Source organism: Eurytemora carolleeae, unplaced genomic scaffold (assembly GCF_000591075.1).
Source record: "Eurytemora carolleeae unplaced genomic scaffold, Eaff_2.0 scaffold995, whole genome shotgun sequence".
NCBI classification, from domain to species: domain Eukaryota; kingdom Metazoa; phylum Arthropoda; class Copepoda; order Calanoida; family Temoridae; genus Eurytemora; species Eurytemora carolleeae.
Window position 1 is genome coordinate 87,758 of NW_019396885.1, and position 21,046 is coordinate 108,803.

Consider the following 21,046-nt stretch of genomic DNA (forward strand, 5'->3'; position numbering starts at 1 on the left):
ACTCTTTATAATAAAACAATATTGAAAGATAGGGGATAATTACTCTTTATAATAAAACAATATTAAAAGATAGGGGATAATTACTCTTTATAATAAAACAATATTGAAAGATAGGGGATAATTACTCTTTATAATAAAAATCTTCGTTCATGTATATATGTATTTATATCTATGTTTCCTATAGCTGTCCAAACGGCTAGACCAAATTTGCTGACATTTTTAGAAGTACCCCATGGGGCCGGTGGGGTGGGAGTGAAATATTCAAAAAAAAATTGGAAATTTTAGAAATTCCATGGGCAACCCGGGCACTTAAGCTAAAATCATGATACAATACCAATCGCGGGTAAACGGCGGGAGTATCTATAATAGCTATAAATAATAATACAAACCTGGGCAACTCCAGGCACTCCAGCTACTAGATGTATATTGTAAAAACATGATTCTATAATTTCTTCAAGTTTATTAAAAGTCTGAATGTTTTAAATTAGGTAATTACAAGTTTAGAATACACGCTACAGTTACATGATTAATCAGAGCAATATTTCATATTATTGAAACTAAATATGAAGTTAAAATACATATCTATATATATTTTTTTCATGGATAAATAAAAAAATTTGTACAAAGTAAGTTTTAGAACTTTCGCAAGGGAAACAAATGAAAATTCGGTGTAAGGTACTTTCCCAAAGGCATTTTCCCAAGGGCGACGACCCCAAGTGAGAATTTCCCAAGTGGCAACTTTCAAATGTGCAATTTCCCAAGCGGCAACTTCCCAATGGTTTGGCAAGCCCCTATGCAATGGGGGGCCGAGCACTGCGGCTAGGATGGGCTAGAGGGCAGAGCGCCGAGGCTATAACAGGCTGGGGGCCAAACGCTGCGGCAGGGACAGACTTGGTAAGTAGCCGCTTGGGAAATTACACATTTGGGAAGTTGCCACTTGGGAAAATAGCCTTTGGAAGTTGCCACTTGGGAAAAATCCTTTTTGAAAGTACCTAACATCAAAATTTAGGGTGGGTTGAATTTAAGGGAAAGGTTGAGTTCAGGGTATCAAGATGTTTACTCTAGGGAGAGCTGGGTTCAGGAGAACAAGATGTATGCTCAGGGTAGGTTGGGTTGAAAAGAACAAGATGTATACTCAGGGTAGGTTGGGTTCAGGAGAACAAGATGTATACTCAGGGTAGGTTGGGTTCAGGAGAACAAGATGAATACTCAGGGTAGGTTGGGTTCAAAAGAACAAGATGTATACTAGGGTGGGTTGGGTTCAGGAGAACAAGATGTATACTCAGGGTAGGTTGGGTTCAAAAGAACAAGATATATACTAGGGTGGGTTGGGTTCAGGAGAACAAGATGTATACTCAGAGTAAGTTGGGTTCAGAAGAACAAGATGTATACTCAGGGTAGGTTGGGTTCAGGAGAACAAGATGTATACTCAGGGTATGTTGGGTCAAAAGAACAAGATGTATACTAGGGTGGGTTGGGTTCAGGAGAACAAGATGTATACTCAGGGTAGGTTGGGTTCAGGAGAACAAGATGTATACTAGGGTAGGTTGGGTTCAGTGAAACAAGATGTTTACACAGGGATGGTTGGGTTTAGGAGAACAAGATGTATACTAGGGTAGGTTGGGTTCAGGAGAACAAGATGTATACTAGGGTAGGTTGGGTTCAGGAGAACAAGATGTATACTAGGGTAGGTTGGGTTCAGGAGATTAAGATGTATACTTAGGGTAGGTTGGGTTCAGTGAAACAAGATGTTTTCTCAGGGTAGGTTGGGTTCAGGAGAACAAGAAGTACACTAGGGTAGGTTGGGTTCAAAAGAACAAGATGTATACTCAGGGTATGTTGGGTTCAAAAGAACAAGATGTATACTAGGGTGGGTTGGGTTCAGGACAACAAGATGTATACTCAGGGTAGGTTGGGTTCATTAGAACAAGATGTATACTAGGGTAGGTTGGGTTCAGGAGATTAAGATGTAATCTCAGGGTAGGTTGGGTTCAGTGAAACAAGATGTTTACTCAGGGTTGGTTGGGTTCAGGAGAACAAGATGTATACTCAAGGTAGGCTGGGTTTAGGAGAACAAGATGTTTACTTAGGGTAGGTTGGGTTCAGGAGAACAAGATGTATACTAGGGTAGGTTGGGTTCAGAAGATTAAGATGCATACTAGGGTAGGTTGGGTTCAGGAGATTAAGATGCATACTCAGGGTAGGTTGGGTTCAGTGAAACAAGATGTTTACTCAGGGTAGGTTGGGTTCAGGATGTATCCTCATGGTTGGTTGCGAGGATAACTCTAGGTAGTAGGAACTAGTGAATTGAGTCTGATCGTTTCAGGTTGAGAGTAGATTTTGAGCTACTTTTAGTCATCTGTGCCATCCTAAAACAAACCAAGTAAAGTATTGATGTCGTAAACCTTTTATATTTCAAACTCTTCTTGATCAAACAGTCAACGTTTGAAATGTCAAAGATTTACACCGCCAGGGTGAAAATATAAAGGGATTAGAAAATTAAATTTTAAACTACGTGTTTAGTTCTTTCAGTCTGTCTTTATTAACATAAACTGTGTATGTGTAAACGATCATTAATGGACAGGAACAGTTTTCCTTTGATTCCCCAGCAGTATTAGAATAAATGTAAATAAACAACTGATATTAAACAATGCCTTCCCCATTACCAACTAGACAGAAAGAAAAGGTAACATTTATTCGACTTCACTGGTACGAGTTTGTGACCACGAAGCTCCTTTAGTTTTGATTTTACGCAAAAGTATGAAAAAAGATGATTTATTCTAATACATGCAAAACATTTTTGTTCTTCAAAATAGCTCTTTAATTTGAGAAGATATGATTGAAAACCTGTAAGATTTCAATATTGCTTGACATTTCCCTAGTTCCCGTGTCCCTGTTCTGCATAGCTCCCAAGGAGTATGAAATAGAAGGGAGATACAACTGACGAGGCCCGCGCTACCATATGATTATACATGCTTTGCAGACGGTACTCCATTTGAAGAGATATTTGTCTGATGTACAATTACCGCGTATACAATAACCTATTCTGAATATTTCTTATACAAATGTAGTACCGTCTGAAAACATGTATAATCATATGGTAGAGCGGGCCGCGTCAGTTGTATCTCCCTTCTATTTCATACTCCTTGATTGCTCCGGAACTCCGTGCATAGTTTACAATCGTTGTTATTGTTTACGATTAAACTAGTTCAGAATTGTCTTGATATGTCTCAGTAAGATGTTACAAATGAAAAGGTTCACCAATCTTTAAGACTGGTTCGATACTCCAGAAAGCTGTGACTTTCGATCACAAGTTCACACATTAAACATAATATTTTAGCATTTTTTCTTAAATACTTTTTTGTCGAAATATACATTTTGAATGAAATAGTATAGAATAAATAAATCCGTAAGTTAAAAGATTGTTGAATTATAGAACAAACCAAATTTGATTTCAAATAGAAGAAACTGAATGCTGCTCACGCTGTACAGATATATACATATTAGAACTATAGAGCATTTATTTTTTTTTGTTTAGTTTTTAATAAGCAATTGGCAAAATTCTGATTGATTTTTGCTTAAGATCTTCCATACTTTGGATCAATGTGATTTCCCTCTTCTTAGTTCTATTACTCCTTGATACCTCCTACTCTACGTGTGATGTAATTGTAATCTATAGATGTAAACTTGAGCATATGATTAGAAATGAAATAATAAATAGAAACTGGCCTTTTTTGCAAAAAAAACGTTAATATTTCTTTAGCTACACTTTCTGGTAATCGAACATATGTTTAAAATGTTGAAGATGTGTTTATAAATAAGAAAGTTTCAGATTGATTAGAACTTGATGCTTTGCTACGATTTATTAAGATGGGCCAATATTGACATTTGTTTGACAGATATTCATATATATATGTATATGTATATATATACCCACCACTCTGTTTCTGTAGACTAGATTTGTTCTGTTTCCCCGCCACCTTATTTCTGTAGATTGGATTCGTACTAATTCCCCCCCCACCCTGTTTCTGTTGATTAGATTTGTTCTGTTTCCCCACCACCCTGTTTCTGTAGATTATATTTGTTCTGTTTCCCCGCAACTCTGTTTCTGTAGACTAGATTTGTTCTGTTTCCCCGCGACCCTGTTTCTGTAGACTAGATTTGTTCTCTTTCCCCGCCACTCTGTTTCTGTAGACTAGATTTGTTTTGTTTCCCCGCCACCCTGTTTCTGTAGACTAGATTTGTTCTGTTTCCCCGCCACCTTATGTCTGTAGATTGGATTCGTTCTGTTTCCCTGCCACCCTGTTTCTGCAGACTAGATTTGTTCTGTTTCCCCGCCACCCTGTTTCTGTTGAATAGATTTGTTCTGTTTCCCGGCCACCCTGTTTCTGTAGATTAGATTCGTTCTGTTTCCCGGCCAACCTGTTTCTGTAGATTAGATTCGGTGGATTTTACTTAAATTAAGAAATCTGAAATTTGTGGCAGATATAGATTAGCTAACGCATCATTTGCATTCAGTTTAACACTTGAATTAGGAAAAATCTATGGAAATGTACTTTATGTACAGAAAGACTGAAAGAAAATTTTATATGAAGACGACTGTGGAACTCAAGTTACAATAATGGTCAAATTAACATGAAACACGGCGATTGTGCAGTGTACAGAGATATTTTTTAATCAACATTTTTTAGGCTAAAGGTGTTCATGCTATATATATAACAATATTATGTTTCCTGCACTGTACAATGTAATAAGAACACTCTTATGTATGTACAGTGTTGCTACTTAGTTTTTATTCCTGCACTGTACAATATAATATGAACACTGTAATGTATGTACAGTGTTCTACTTAGTTTTTATTCCTGCACTGTACAATATAATATGAACACTGTAATGTATGTACAGTGTTCTACTTAGTTTTTATTCCTGCACTGTACAATGTAATATGAACACTGTAATGTATGTACGGTGTGCTCTACTTAGTTTTTAGATGGAAACGAAAGAATTACAACCATTGTTATTTTTACATGATTAAAGGTTTAAAGCGTAACTTTGTGAATTTGTTGTTGTACACCTTAGATAAGGGGTCGTGTCTTTAATTACGCTGACTGTCCCTGTCTAACGGTATGCTTTATTTGGTAAATACTAACCTGCTTATGGCAAGACTGACCCCTAGTATCCGCTTCCACCTGGAGCTAGGTTGAGCCTCTAGGTTGGATTCTGATATCCTGCTTCCTCTACGGCTAGCTACTAGATATTCATCCTCCTCTCCGCTCTCATCACAGGGAGCTTCTACATCCCGCTTCTTTACCTTAGGTCTCACCAGGTTTCTAAAGGATTCTCTTAATCCTCGAGGTTTTAAACTTGACCTCCGTGATCCAGCCCGACTCCCAGTACTATCCGGAGTCAGTTCATGATTCACCTTTGTTTCATGAACCTCAGCAGTGTCTTTTGAATCTTTTATTATTGATCCAGTGTCTTTACCGAACACTGGTAAACCTGCGATTGCTATGGCTGAAGCTCCGAGAATGCCAGCACATGAATGGTTCTGGGATAGGTTGGCCGGTAGGCTGGTAACACTAGAGACACTGGCCATTGAATCCTTCCTGTCTAGACTTCCAGGAAATATCAAATTCTTCTTGACCTGAAAAAGATTAATTGTTAGAACAAAATTAAAATATTTTTTTATCTGTTTTTTTTTAAACAGAAGTCAGCTTTTTTTACCAGATCTGGGGAATCGAGATCAATACTTGATTTCGATGTTTTGTTAATCTGCAGAATAATTTAATCTGTATTCAATATTCGTAGTGTAATTGTGCCCCTGAAGAGTTAAACTGAAATTAATAGATTAAATTGCATTGATCCTCAAATTAAACGTGCCAACACGGAATTATGACTATCCAACACAATATACAGGGTGTCCCACGAAACATGGCAGTTGATGATTAGTTTTAAATGTCTTCTTCCATAATTTGAGAAATTCTTTGATACCAAACAGAAAAAAATATGACATGGAATTTTGGAAGTCATATCATAGTAAAATTGGTTTCAAAGTAAAATATATTTGATTAAATGATTTTTTAAACTAAATAAACGACCAAAATTTTTTTAAATATTTAACATAGTATATGGAAGAAGACATTCAAAACTATTCACCAACTGTCATGTTTCGTAGGACACCCTGTACTTCCCAACGCAGATTTTTTTATTTTGTATTATATTTTATATTTATTTTATTTTTTAAACCTACCTCTGGGTATACCTATACTCCTATCCGCATGCAAACCTACCTCTGGGTCTACCTCCCCTCCTACCCGGATGCAAACCTACCTCTGGGTCTACCTATTCTCCTATCCGGATGCAAACCTACCTCTGGGTCTACCTATTCTCCTATCCGGATGCAAACCTACCTCTGGGTCTACCTCCCCTCCTGCAGGATGATCTGAGTCCCGACCAAATATTGCTCTGATTGTATTTAAATTCTTTGTAAGAACAATCCACTCCTCATCATCTCGTCTCTGATACAACATTTCTCCCTGAAATAAAAATAACTCACTCATTAACTTAGCATGCTTGATAAATTGCTTACACAACAGGTTATTTTAAGATTTAAAAAAAAATTCTGTTGTGTGATTTCATTATTCTTTAATTCTTTTAATCATGTAATCCTGAGAAGTATGTTCATTGAAATTCAAGAAAATTCACAAAAATACCTGAAAATCTAAAAGATCTCTTTTTCTTGCTCTGATGAGTAGTCCCACCAACTTGTCGTTTATACGGTTATAAATCTAAACATTATTGATGGAGTACACAATTGCACATAGACAAAAGCAACACAAATGGTTGATTAAAAAGATCAGTGGGATAAATTTTGGCTCTTAATTTGTTGTAAATAATCTTGAGTTAAAAATGTGAAAACAATCTTCTTTCTTTATCCATCCGGCAGTCGGTAATAAGCTGTAATCCAAGGTCATTTTTTTACCAAGAAAATATATGTTTAAAAGGTATTTTATAGATTTGTCAAATCCGCGAAAGTCTTTCTTCTCCCATTAATTAACAATTCTTGCTTGTAGGTTAGATTAGTATGATCAGACCGGTTTTACAGAAAATATGAACTAAGTTTTTGTCACAAACTCAAATTTACTAAACCCTATATCTTTGTAGCCTGATGGTATAAACCTTTAATATATCAATAGATAAAGGGCTTAAAAATCATAGTTTGTTGCAAAAGTTAAAACGTTAAAAATGTGGTGCGGCCAGGAGAAAATGTAAGTTTATCTGTTTCTAATTTAACAGTTTAAGGATGGAATTGCAAATTATTCACCGAAAAAAGTGGGCCGAACATTATCGCTGCAGTACCATCAGGGGATCTTTGACCGTGCTGAAATATGACGTCACAAACGTCACAAATCTCTCCGAGCATTTTCGCCTCGCCAGCTTTTGCTCGCATAAATGACAGAGAATTGGAGTCAGGGCGAGCATAGTTCGGATCATCTTTGTTGAGAAGGTTCCTGGCTAAAGATTTGTCAAATTTGTCTGAGAATGGGTTGAGAGCTTGCTTCTTCTGATGACTCTCCACCTTGTTGGCCCACAAGGACTTCTTGTCTCCAACAGAGTTGAACATTCTAAAAATTAAACATTTCTTGAACCTCAAACGTGATTGAATATAAATATATATATATATGTAATTATTTTTATTCATATTTCATATAAAACCCTGTAGTATTGTGGAGACATTTTTTAGGATTCATTTGAGATATATAAAACGTTTTAATGGTGTAGAATTAATGAGTTTGAGCCCAAAGTCGACGGTCAAAATCATCCATTTAGATGGTTACGTTGTGAGAATCGGTTTTTTCGAATTATTAAATAACGACGACGAAAAATGTATCAAAAATTCTACAATAAACTAATTAGTTGTCTAGGAACAGTTTGAGAAAATAAAAATTAACTCTTAGGAACATATTTCTCAATAGAAATTTGTCAATATATTAATGTTAGAATTCTTATTCTTTACGAATTTGTTCGGGCAATATCTACAAATTATTCAAATGTCGTCTTTTCAATAAAAATTCCAGAAATCTACAGAAAACGTTTGTGAACAATGAGAGAATACAGAAATTAATAACTGAATAAGATTATTTATTTTCGATCATAAGAGTTAATTTTTATTTTCTCAACCTTTTCCTAAACAACTAATTAGTTTATTGTAGAATAATAATTTTTAAAAAATAGATTCTCAAAAGGTAACTACCCAAATGGATGATTTTGGACTTCGACATTGCGCTCAAACTCAGTAATTATATATCATTAAAACGTTTTATATGTCTCAAATGAATCCTAAAATATTTCTCCACAATACTACATTCTCAGATCAACTACCATACATTGCCGGTCACTCCCTTTAAAGGAACTATAAACTTGACATTTCATTTAAAATCCTCATTATTCTATTCAAAGGGACTGAAAGCGTAATTTCAAGTGTCGACCTAGCTTCTATTTAAAAATAGGCGTTTCTATTTTACAACGGTAGCCTTCAAACCCTTGACTGATCAAAAATGACATTTGTTTGTAAGCTGTTTTATATTTAAGGAATACTAATATTTACTTTCTGTAGAAGTGCACAGGCCCGGAATATAAATATTCACATTCGAATTTTTTAAAGCCGCGTTGGACAGAAAATATTCTAGATTTTCCAGGAATAAATGTGACGTCATCTATGTTGAGTCTTTACAGTATGGTAGCATAAACTCCAACTTTACGGGTTTTTACGAAGCATTTAAGAGATATATACACCTAGTTTTCTGTCCTCGATGTTTAATTAAAGGTTTAAAGGCTATCACCGTCAAAGGTCACTGAAAATTACGCTTACAGACCTTTTAAGACGTGACAATTTCTACCTGATATTCTAGGGCGGAGCTTTAAATCAATAAATGGATCCTCCACTAGCCTACCTCATATACTAGTGCGGAGCTTTAAATAAATAAATGGATCCTCCACTAGCCTACCTCCTATTCTTGGGCGGAGCTTTAAATCAATAAATGGATCCTCCACTAGCCTACCTCCTATTCTAGGGCGGAGCTTTAAATCAATAAATGGATCCTCCACTAGCCTCTAGGGCGGAGCTTTAAATCAATAAATGGATCCACCTCTAGCCTACCTGATATTCTAGGGCGGAGCTTTAAATCAATAAATGGATCCTCCACTAGCCTACCTCATATTGTAGGGCGGAGCTTTAAATTACTAAATGGATCCTCCACTAACCTGATATTCTACGGCGGAGCTTCAAATCAATAAATTAATCCTTCATTTATACCTCATATTCTGGGGCGGAGCTTTAAATGAATAAGTTATTCCTCAAAGTCTACCTGATATACTGAGGCGGAGCTTTAAATGAATAAGTTAATCCTCAAAGTCTACCTGATATTCTGAGGCGGAGCTTCCTGCTTTAATGTAGATCCTGTCTGTCTCCCCTTGATCCAGTTGTCAGCATCTAGTTTCTTTGGCTGCTTGTGACTTTCATGCTTCTTTACTGAGAGCTGGGACGGAAACTTGAAGGATAGAGATCTTGTCATCTAAAATATCAAAATCTAAAATATCAAAATATTTTAAATATTCAAAGTGGAAAAATGTCAGAGAAGTGAAAAATGAATTGTTAAAATGTCCATCTGATTAAACACAGGAAGAGTTTATTGTATACATAATGTACATAAATTGTATCTGATATTTTTGTTGCACTTTGTACAGAATGCGTCGAAAAGGAAACTAGTTAGGAATAGAAAATAGAAAAACAAAGCATGAATCACTTAAAATTGCGTTATCATTCTCACGGGTTTCAACACAATAATTTTTAGAATTTTTAATTAAATTTTTCCAAGATCTATTTTTTAAGTTTGCAGTTTTATAAATCAGGGAGAGGAGATAATTATCAAGTATTATGTAATCTGTCTCGAGGATATAACATGAGAAAGGTTGATTAGGTTTAAACTAGTTCATGTAATTCTATTGCGTAGTTTTTAAGAAAATATGAAATAAACTCTGAATAGATATTTCAAGTTTATGAATTTACGTAGTGGACTCAGTAGACTCAGTAGACGCAACAAGAAAAAAAATAAAATGTTCGAGTCAGCGTCAGACGTTCTTTTTTAAAAATCCGCCAATTATTTTTTAATTATTTAAAGTATTTTCTGCAGTTTTGACTATTCTGTTGGACAAGTAATTGTGCTAAAAATTACGCAACCATGTCTTTGCAATTCATGAATAAAGTTTAATTCATAGAACTTTAAATAAGAACATTCCAGAGCCTACCAACTCAGCATTCTACTATGTTCCCACCGTAGGAAATCTCGTTTCACAACATTTAAACTATTTATATAGAAAAATATATTTTTAGATCAAAATATATTTTTTTGCTGCTTTTCAAAATTGTTTGATTGTTTTTGTCGATTTTTTAACCTTATTTCTTAGTATATGCTCTTAAGTAAACATTATTGCATTTAAACAAGTATACAATAGGTATAAATAATAAATTTGTTTTGTAAACGTAAACCTTTAAAATTGGTTGGAAACCGCATACTAGTATGTATCATTAATATGTACTGCAAAAGGATATAGTTTTTAAAAAATCCTACTCTGGATTAGATATGTTAAACAGTGTTTACGTGCCTCATAATCAAATTGCAAATATAAAGAAATTGAGTCTTTGCCACAAACTTTGATTTTCTAATCTTTATATCTTTGCAACCAAAAGTCGCTACGTTTGATAGTGCAAACTATTATCCTTGGCAAAATAAATAATCTAAGATTGAAATATCAAAGGTTTTCACAATCTTGTAGGAAAGTTTTAGGGATTCGAAAATTTTAGCTTTTGGAAAAACCCCCCAGTTTCCACAAACTGTCCTGAACTTTTAGTAAATTATTTAATGCACGGTCCTTTCATTACTTTTGTTTGTGCAATGGAGCCTCCGCCATTTAATTCTAGATTTCAGTTCATTATGTTTTAATTTAAAATCATGCATCTGAATATAGATTATGTTTTGAGGAAGAGGATTAAAAAATTCATGTATATCATTCTGTCTGATATTATCAAAATTTGCAGCTATCATCACAAAATGCCAACATCAACAACATTTTGAACTCTAAAACCGGTATCATAATATCTTAATTTTTAGGGGCAGTGTTAAATACATATTTAGTTTTTATTAGCTTTTGTCATAAACTAAAATTTTCTAATCCCTATATCTTTGCTACCTGATTGTAAAAACCTTATATATTTCAAACTTAGACTATTTGATCTAACGGAATTGCAACCAAATGCTGTGAACCTTTGATATTTCAAGTTATAAATATATTGTAATTCAGAAATTTGAGTTTGTGGCAAAAACTCAATTCCTTTTATTAGATATCTAATTAGTGAGAATGGCTATGCGTACACTATTAGTACGGTGTTATCATTATTCAATTACTAGAAATTTAAATAAAAATAATTATTTACAAAAAAGTTTTTATCTGATGATAGTTATTTTCATTAGCTTTTAAAAAACATTTTTAAGGAAAAAATAAAATTTAAGAACAAATCTAAATACGTTTTAAATCTAACTCTATTATTTGTATTTTTGTGTTTTTATAATATTTCCATTAGAATGACTGAAATTATACCAATTATCGGCCGCAACTTATTTGAATCAGCCAAAAGTCCAAAAATAATGGGATTAAAATAAACTTATTTGGCATATCTTTTATTCCAGCTTATTTAACATTTGATTGGCTCAGTTTTATTTGACCATACATACGTTTGCCATAATAACATTTGCCATAAATACGTTTGCCAAAAGTAACACTTGTCATAAGCACTTTTGCCATAAGTAACACTTGCCATAATTTTCTTATTTTGGCAAAGATATAAATTTAAGTCTTATAAATGCGCCAAATTTCTCATAAAAATTCTCAACTTTAGTTTACAAACTGGTTGAAATCAGAATTCTTTTTTTCAATGGTGTACTTTTTAGTGGCCTGCAAAACTACTAGGAATGGTTATCACATTATTTCACTTAACAGGAATTACTTCACCTTATGTAGCTAGTTCCTAGCTCCTCTTCACAGATGTGAAGTATTGGAATTGTTTGATGTCAATTGTAATTATAATTACTTATAATTATGGCAAAGTGTAATTAAGTGTAATTATGGCAAGTGTAATATGGCAAACTGCAGAATACGAAGGCTTAAACTTAAGAAATAAAAAATCTAATTTTGATTTTAATTTCGTTTAAAAGATGAACCTACTTTTTGAAATCTTGTTGTTGCTTGCTCCGGCTCCATAGAATAGAATAGAGTAGAAAAGAATAGAATAAAGTAGAATGGAAAAGAACAGGATAGAATAAGATAGAATAAAATTGAATTAGATACAATAAGATAGAATAGGATGAAGAAGCTTTTTATCTGAAATCACAAAAATGCAGGTTTAAAATTAAATTAAAAAAACATTAGTTATTACACAAATATACTTTATATTTCTACACATAGAAACTACTAATATTCCCTATGATTAGTAACCACTCTTAAAGATATGACTACTAATATATACAAATCTCTTATACTAATACAAATTGGAAAAACTAAAGAATTTATTGTAAAATACACTCTAGATTTGACGATTTTTGGTAATACAATCTAGATATGACTATTATTATAAATACACCGAACATGTCACTAGAAACGACTTATATACTCTATAGATGACTAGTTACTACTGATATACTCTATAGATGACAAGAAACTACTAATATACACTATAGATGACTAATATAACTACTAATATACTTTATAGATGACTAGTCACCACTAATATACTTTAAAGATGTCTAGTAACTACTAATATACTTTATAGATGACTAGAAACAACTAATATACTTTATAGATGACTAGAAACTACTAATATACTCTATAGATGACTAATAACTACTAATATACTTTATAGATGACTAGTATAACTACTAATATACACTATAGATGACTAATATAACTACTAATATACTTTATAGATGACTAGTAACCACTAATATACTTTAAAGATGTCTAGTAACTACTAATATACTCTATTGATAACTAGAATCAACTAATATACTTTATAGATGACTAAAAACCCTAATATACTCTATAGATGGCTAGTAACTACTAATATACTTTATAGATGACAAGTAACAACTTAAATACTCTATACATGACTAGTAACTACTAATATACTTTATAGATGACTAGTATGACTACTAATATACTGTAAAGATGACAAGTAAAACTACTAATATACTCTAGATATGACAAGTAAATACTGATATTCTCTAGATATGACAAGTAACTACTAATATTCTCTGGATATGACTATAGTTACTACTCATATTCTCTAGATATAACTAGATACTACTAATATACTCTAGATATGACAAATAACTACTGATATATTCTAGATAGGACAAGTAACTACTGATATATTCTAGAAATGACTAGAAACTATTAATTTCCTCAGATCTAACTATGACTATTCGCCACTACTATACTGAAAGTATGACTATAAACTACTGAAAGATAAAGTGCTGACCAATCATTATGAATACATATATCTCGAGTTGAGGGAAAGTAAGGAATAAGATGAACTCTCTAGATACGGAGAATTACGTCCTCTTTGCACTGCACGGGGCCAGAGGATGGAGAGAGGGGGGGCGGGAGGTTCTCACCCCTGCACTTCTCCTTGGAGAAACATGTTAAAAAGGAGTTCTGCGACCTTGAAAGGGCTACCCTTTGCGTTGTAACCATACTTGTACTATTTGGGACATGGCATGCTGAATAAACAGTTCCGATTTATCCCAGGAAGCTTTGCATTTCCACAAATTGACACACTAGACATACATTTTTCACCTTTTCTCATTATATTTTTCGGCATATATCCTTTTCTCTGAGAAAGTATGCACAGACAACTCTGTAAGTTTAAAGATAGTTGAGTTACAGACCAAAACCAGACCAAAAACAGACCAAAACCAGACCAAAACCAGACCAAAACCAGACCAAAACCAGACCAAAACCAGACCAAAACCAGACCAAAACCAGACCAAAACGCGATTGAATTGCAATAGAAGAAACCGAATGCATCTCGCCCTGGTTAGTCTCCAGGTTGATGGACCAATGTACAAATATCAAGTTATTCAAATTATGAAGAAGGCAACTTGAATTATCAATGATGACAGAAGTATAAAATGTATTCACTGATTAGTGAATGCATTGAAGGCGACGAAATAATGAGGACGCACAAAAGTGTGACACACAAGCAATCATTGAACAGTTAATCATTCAACTTTTTTTGAAAATTGTAACTTTAACTTAAAAAAATGTAGAAAGATATTTTTAAGATGTTAAATATGAGAAAAATACTAAGGTATGCATATGAAATTGTTATATTTAAACTTAAACAGTTAAGGATATGATTTATTTAATTTTTCCACAGGTTTATTAGAATTTGAGTGCGCTAGGGTCACTGAACCCAACCTACAGTGGTTTAATATTAGGTGAATTGAGTTATATTGGGTCTAACCACCTTTTACACCTCTCTTTAGTAATTGACACTGAAACAACCCCGGTCCATTTTGGAAACCGAAAAATTACTCAAATTGTTTGATTTCAGAAAAAAGAATGAAGACACTGAATTGATTGTCTCATAAAGGAAATATGTCTTTGCCACAAACAAACAACTTTTCTAATCCCTATTGTTTCATCCTTAATTTAGCAGAAGTAAGTATTGGGTTTCTGCAGAGAATGATTTACACTTTCAGCAATAATTTAGATTTTGAAAAACTAAAATCTTCAATCTTTTTCCAATAGTAAAATATTAAGGGTTATCTCTATTAGTGATATTTCAAAGACTAATTATAACAAAATTGTCTTAAAAAACACACGTTTGAATTTATTAAATAAGTGTTGTTAATTTTGATAAAAATTATAAAAGTGTTTCCCTTATATCCGCACTGTAACTAGTTATTAGGGTGATAAAGAAATTTTTATCAACCCCTATATCTTTGCAATCTTTGATATCTCAAATCAGGCTGTAAAGATATAAGGTATAAAAATTAGATTTTGAGAAATGTAATCATGTACTTAGATTAGAAAATCGGAGTTTGTAGCATTTCTTGTTTTTTCTGTGGATTTCTAAAACTCAAATGTTCTTTTCCCTATATCTTGGCAACCTGACCCTGTAAACTTTTTTATATCATAAACTAAGATTGTTGATCTATAAGCAGGATTCATAGGTTGAAATATTAAAAGTCAACAACAGGGATTAGAAAATCAAAATTTGAATTTAAGATGTGTGTGTGTTGGTATGGGTTACAGGTAAATAAGATGTGTGTGTGTTGGTATGGGTTACAGGTAAATAAGATGTGTGTGTGTTGGTATGGGTTACAGGTAAATAAGTTTTTCAGGTTATCTTCCTACTTTGCTTTTTTTGGTGACCACTGTAATTCTTTCCCATATTGTACAAATTTTAAATTTACGGACTACGTTTTAGAACTTAGATCTCTACAATTAGACAAGTACTGAAATATCAAAGGTTTAAACCATCAGGTTGCAAAGATAAAAGATTAGAAAATTACATTTTGAGACGAGTGTTTAGCTCTTTTGTCTTGTCTATCTGTTTATTGCTCAAAAACTGTACAAGGCCTAATCTTTATACGTTCAGTATTTTGTGTGGAACCTAGCATGGCCCCCCAAGTATAGGAGGTTGTTTTTAATCAGGTTTACAAATGAGCCCTCAGCAATAGCATTTTTTCTAATTCAACATTACAACAAAAATAAATGCAATATACAGATACATCATTTTAATCACTTTATTATTCATTCAAAAAACAGATTTACATCCTCAGTCACGGTGTATGTTTCATGGAGTTGCTCCAATCTTCAGTGAGGTTTGTTCTCAAATCTATTTTACATATATCATTGCATCACATTGTCATCTTTAATAAAACCTAAATTTTGGTACACGGTTTAGCATATTTTATCTTTGAAAAGTAAAATTTTGGTACACGGTTTAGGATAATTTTATCCTTTAAAAGTAAATTTTGGAACACGGTTTAGCATATTTTATCTTTTAAAAGTAAAATTTTGGTACACGGTTTAGCATATTTTATCTTTTAAAAGTAAAATTTTGGTACACGGTTTAGCATATTTTATCTTTTAAAAGCAATTTTGGTACACGGTTTAGCATATTTTATCTTTTAAAAGCAAAATTTTGGTACACGGTTTAGGATAATTTTATCTTTTAAAAGCAAAATTTTGGTACACGGTTTAGCATATTTTATCTTTTAAAAGCAAAATTTTGGTACACGGTTTAGCATAATTTTATCTTTTAAAAGCAAAATTTTGGTACACGGTTTAGCATAATTTTATCTTTTAAAGCAACATTTTGGAACACGGTTTAGCATAATTTTATCCTTTAAAAGCAACATTTTGGAACACGGTTTAGGATAATTTTATCTTTTAAAAGCAAAATTTTGGTACTCGGTTTAGCATAATTTTATCCCATAACAATTCTTTTATTTGATTTAATTGGATTTTTTCTCTCTATCATCATCTAAAAGTATTCTCCATTAATTTTGCATTTAATAATATTATTTTGTGTGTGAATACATGATAAAGGAAAACCATCATGTTTATAAAAACGGAAGAAGAGTGGAAAGAGGTTTTGATATAAATCAGGTTCCAGAGAAAAGATCTCTCCCAACCCCTGGAGAAGGCTGATTAGAGTTTAAATGAAAGATGTCGCCTGTGAAGTTTCTAGCTTACCCGTTCTTAACCCCGCGCTCATCCTCTCTTTATTCCTTCTCTCATTGGTCGATCTATAGGTTAGAGCTCAGGGATTGGACGGGAGTAGGGTGGGTTGGCGGGCATTGGTTGCGGGTTGGGTTATTCCTCCACCCCCCTATTCACCCTCCTGCTAAAACCCATATAAATTGTAAAGACATTCTTACAAGAAAGTCTATATGTGGAAAGGGGTTGGCGTTCTCAGACCTCAGTGATTTTAAAATCTTTAATTATGAATAAGTTTTCTCTCAATCCTTTCTTCTTTTCTCTCCTGGTAAGTTTGAAACTTGACGGAGAAAGATTAAACGAAAATGAAAACTGCTCTTCGACCCTAAACCTTGCATATTTTGTCAACTTATTAATATATCTATCTAATATAAAGTTATGGAATCAAATATTTAAACCAGATGAATTATTCTTATATAATGCGTCCAAAACGCTTCAATTTATTCTTTTTGCCGTAAAAATATTAGTATATCTAAATAGCCCCTAGCTTGTATTACTTCAGTGTTGGTATCCTGGTCTGGCAAAGACTTATTGATTTTTTTTCAGTGACAAGATAGGCATTTTATTAAGAAAAAAGAAGTTAATAACAATCTTATATTTTTACTTCGAAGCTGAAAAATTTCTTCTTGTAATTTTTATAGAAATTCTTCTCATGATTCTCTGGTTTTCTCCGATTAATGGTTTCCCTGTTTATATTAGATTTTTCTCCTGCTTTGTAATATACACAGTTTTCCACCTGGTTAAAGTTCTCCTGCACACTTTTCACCTACTGTTCATGGTTCCCCTTTTCATCTCCTGTTCATGGTTCCCTTTTCATCTCCTGTTCATGGTTCCCTTTTCATCTCCTGTTCATGGTTCCCTTTTCATCTCCGGTTCATGGTTCCCTTTTCATCTCCTGTTCATGGTTCCCTTTTCATCTCCTGTTCAGGGTACCCTTTATACCCCCTGTTTATAGTTCTCCTGTTTATCTCCTTTTTAAATTTCCCTTGTTAACCTTGTTTATAGTTCCCCTGTTTACCCCCTGTTTATAGTTCCACTGTTTACCCCCTGTTTATTGTTCCACTGTTTACCCCCTGTTTATAGTTCCACTGTTTACCCCTTGTTTATAGTTCCCCTGTTTACCCCCTGTTTATAGTTCCCCTGTTTACCCCCTGTTTATTGTTCCACTGTTTACCCCCTGTTTATAGTTCCACTGTTTACCCCCTGTTTTTAGTTCCACTGTTTACCCCCTGTTTAGTGTTCCCCTGTTTACCCCATGTTTATATTTCCCCCGTTTACCCCCTGTTTATAGTTCCCCTGTTTACCCTCTGTTTATAGTTCCCCTTTTTACCCCCTGTTTATTGTTCCATTGTTCATCTCCGTTTTTATGGTTCCCCATGTTAACCTTATGTTTATAGTCTGTTCAACTCCTTATGGTTCCTCTCCCTAAATATTGGTTCACATTTTAAATTCCTTCTCATTATCTCTTAACAATAACATTTTGATATATGTTTACTTGTAAAACTTCCTTTCTATGGTTTCCTTTGCATCTGGAGAAGAGTTTCATACATGATATCTTTTCTTGGTTTGATATCTCTGGCTAAAATATATAAATTGCATGTTGTGAACTGCACTGATTTGCAGAAAACTGAGCAAATATCTAGTACTCTTTAGTGAGTCCCGTTCTTCTGCTTATCATGGTTTTCAATAGTATCCCCATCCTTGTTGAGTTCTCCAATATATCTTGTTCTTGTTCAGTTCTCTAAATCATATATATAGTTTCATCTTATTGTTCTTGTTCCATTTCCTAGACCCTTGGTTGTGTTCTAAGAAACTGATTTCTTGTTCAAAGTGTTTGATATCTCCTGTTTAGGTTCTGCTCCTGGTTCTTGTCGGAGAAGGATCCATGTGCCAATCCCCAATATGTGCCAATAGACAAGAATTTAAGCAATTTACAAAACAAAATATTAAGGTAACATAATTGTCTTCTATCTTCTTCAGGGCATCATGCAATTACATTAAAGGAATTGAGTATTCACCACAAACTGTGATTTATCAATCCCATTATCTTTGCAACCCAATGTTGTATACCTTAGACATTTCAAACTATTAATTTTAGAATTTGAAGTTTTGAAATACCAAACCTTGGACTCGATTTTATCATTTTGGAGCAAATCCTTTGTTCGATGCCAATAATGGGAATAATCTATCTAATAATGTATTTTATAAGTTGTTGTGAACGCTTTTATTTCATATTCAATCATTGAATCATCATTTGAAAAATTTGACCTAAATTCCTTTCTTAGATTTATAAATATATTGAATATTGATTATTAATAGAGTTTGATTTTTTTTATATTTAATTTAGAATTCTATTATTATACAATTTAATCATGATGTCATCATGCATCTGTTGGTTTTTATCCAGTAACGTAACCGGTCGGGCCCAATTTCTTTTTGTGCATCAATTAAAAAAAAGCCTGCATGAATTTTAGTGATTTTTTGAAACACTAACAAAGTAACTGAGTCTTTGGCACAAACTCTTTCTGATCCCTAAATCTTTGCAACCCAATGTCGTAGACATAAGATATTTCAAACTATGAATTATGTTGGATCAAATAATCCAAGTTTGAAATATAAAAATGTTACCCCACATGGTTGCAAAAATATAGGGATTAGACAATATTCGCGTTGGTAGCGAAGACTCAATTACTTTGCGAAATTTACTGAATTATAATTTTTTCCAAATTAACTCAATAAGTTGTAATTGACTCTATTTTGTGAACAAAAGTATAATCAATAGTTTACTTCATTAACTTTATGATCTATGAAAAAATGATATTTGTATCTAGACTGAGATTCTGAGAAAGCTTGGACTGAACTCTGCTCCTAATGTGACTCTATCCCAGATCCCTGGAAGCCACCATATCAAAAACATGATTCGCAAGGAACCAATCATTCAGACTGCTCCAGTTCATTCTTAGACTTTGAACATAATTTACTCTCAGACTTTCTTCTACACAGGCGTCACTTTTTTAATAATGCATTTTGAGGTTATTTCCTGACAAAAAATTTGTATTGTTTGAATTTACGCATCCACTTTCTGAACGGCGTCATCATTGTTTACGAGTTGTTTGATAGAAAGGTAAGGGGAAGGTACAGGGTCAGGTCAAAAACAAAGGAAAAACTTGGTATTGTCCCTTGTATCCAGGTACAACAGTTTACAGGATCATATTACATCAAGTTCCATCCAACCCTATATAAAACAATAGCATCTTTCAACCCCTATACAAGGCCTCTTGAATCAATCCCACCCTAGCTCGCCTCTTTTAGAACCCCGAAGGGCCTCTTCTTCTTTACCGATTTTTGAAAAGCAAGGCTTATTTTACATAACAATATTTATTCTGGACTTACTCTAGATGCTTAAGTTTACTCTGAATACTGGGGTTTCTTTAGATACTATAGATTACTATAAATACAAGGGTTTACTCCGGATACCAAGGTGTACATTGAACACTAAAGTTTACTCTGGATATTAGAGCTTACTCTGGAATATTGATATTTCTCTGGTTTATGAGTTTAATTTGGATATTTTATAAGAAATGGATTTAAATGTTTTGGTTTCTGTAGATGGAAACAGAATCCGAGGAAGGGATGCTTTCTGATCAGGGAGCTAACTTCGATGACGATCACTTCCAGGCAAAAGAGATCACCATCCTTCCTTCAAAATGTAAGTACCTTTCTCCCCCCGCCCTCCTCCTTGCTCTGTATTACCCTACATCGAATTCATTATTTGTAGAAAGAAAATAAGAAGTAAAGAATGTTAAAGAAAGGTTGAAAAATTGCTTCTTGGGCATCAGGAGAGCAATGGTATCTTTGAATGAAAGAATTAATCATTTATCCAACAAATATGGTTTAAACTCCCAGTATTTTAATCCGGAAACCATTCTAGTTCTTAACCTGGATCTTGAATTCTGAACTTACTTTCACAAAAGTGAAACTGCTCCTTGATTCCTGAGCTATGGTTCCAAACAAACCTTCAGAGTTGGTTTATTATTCTCTATTGATGCATTGACACAATATACCTCAAATATACCCACAACCTTCAACTACTGTGTACTGTGTGGGGGGTCCAAAAATTCTTCCTTTTTTATCTTTTCGTTAAACTAGATTTTTGTTTTAAAATATGTTTAATGAAACTCATAAATTTGTTTATTGG

The 21,046-nt window shown here is 33.5% G+C and overlaps 2 protein-coding genes across 3 annotated transcripts; one reads left to right on the plus strand and one right to left on the minus strand.

Annotated features, from left to right (window-relative positions):
• Positions 1-446: 446 nt before the first annotated feature.
• On the minus strand, positions 447-12,434 carry LOC111709744 (uncharacterized). Its single transcript, XM_023483639.1, has 7 exons — positions 12,283-12,434; positions 9,421-9,575; positions 7,325-7,625; positions 6,714-6,788; positions 6,411-6,536; positions 5,151-5,644; positions 447-2,369 (listed from the first exon to the last, which is right to left on the minus strand). Exons 1-7 carry the CDS (start codon positions 12,316-12,318, stop codon positions 2,300-2,302), a joined length of 1,257 nt encoding a protein of 418 aa, XP_023339407.1. The 5' UTR covers positions 12,319-12,434; the 3' UTR covers positions 447-2,299.
• Positions 11,951-20,652, plus strand: LOC111709745 (uncharacterized). Of its 2 annotated transcripts, none has more exons than XM_023483642.1 (4): positions 11,951-12,032; positions 18,701-18,799; positions 19,680-19,775; positions 20,458-20,652. In XM_023483642.1, exons 1-4 carry the CDS (start codon positions 12,030-12,032, stop codon positions 20,635-20,637), a joined length of 378 nt encoding a protein of 125 aa, XP_023339410.1. In that variant the 5' UTR covers positions 11,951-12,029; the 3' UTR covers positions 20,638-20,652. The 2 variants fall into 2 exon arrangements, with proteins under 2 accessions (XP_023339410.1, XP_023339409.1); XM_023483641.1 differs by lacking the exon at positions 11,951-12,032 and adding an exon at positions 17,011-17,116.
• The last annotated feature ends 394 nt before the right edge of the window (positions 20,653-21,046 follow it).

Bases quoted from the DNA above. Each gene is read 5' to 3' on its own strand.
- LOC111709745 (XM_023483641.1), top strand. From the start codon at position 17,075: ATGAATAAGTTTTCTCTCAATCCTTTCTTCTTTTCTCTCCTG. The intron at 17,117-18,700 runs GTAAGTTTGAAA...TCTCCTGTTTAG, and splicing joins CTTTCTTCTTTTCTCTCCTG to GTTCTGCTCCTGGTTCTTGT. The intron at 19,776-20,457 runs GAACCAATCATT...TGGTTTCTGTAG, and splicing joins TCAAAAACATGATTCGCAAG to ATGGAAACAGAATCCGAGGA.
- LOC111709744 (XM_023483639.1), bottom strand. From the start codon at position 12,318: ATGGAGCCGGAGCAAGCAACAACAAGATTTCAAAAA. The intron at 9,576-12,282 runs GTAGGTTCATCT...TTGATATTTTAG, and splicing joins CAACAACAAGATTTCAAAAA to ATGACAAGATCTCTATCCTT. The intron at 6,537-6,713 runs GTATTTTTGTGA...TTTTTATTTCAG, and splicing joins GAGATCTTTTAGATTTTCAG to GGAGAAATGTTGTATCAGAG.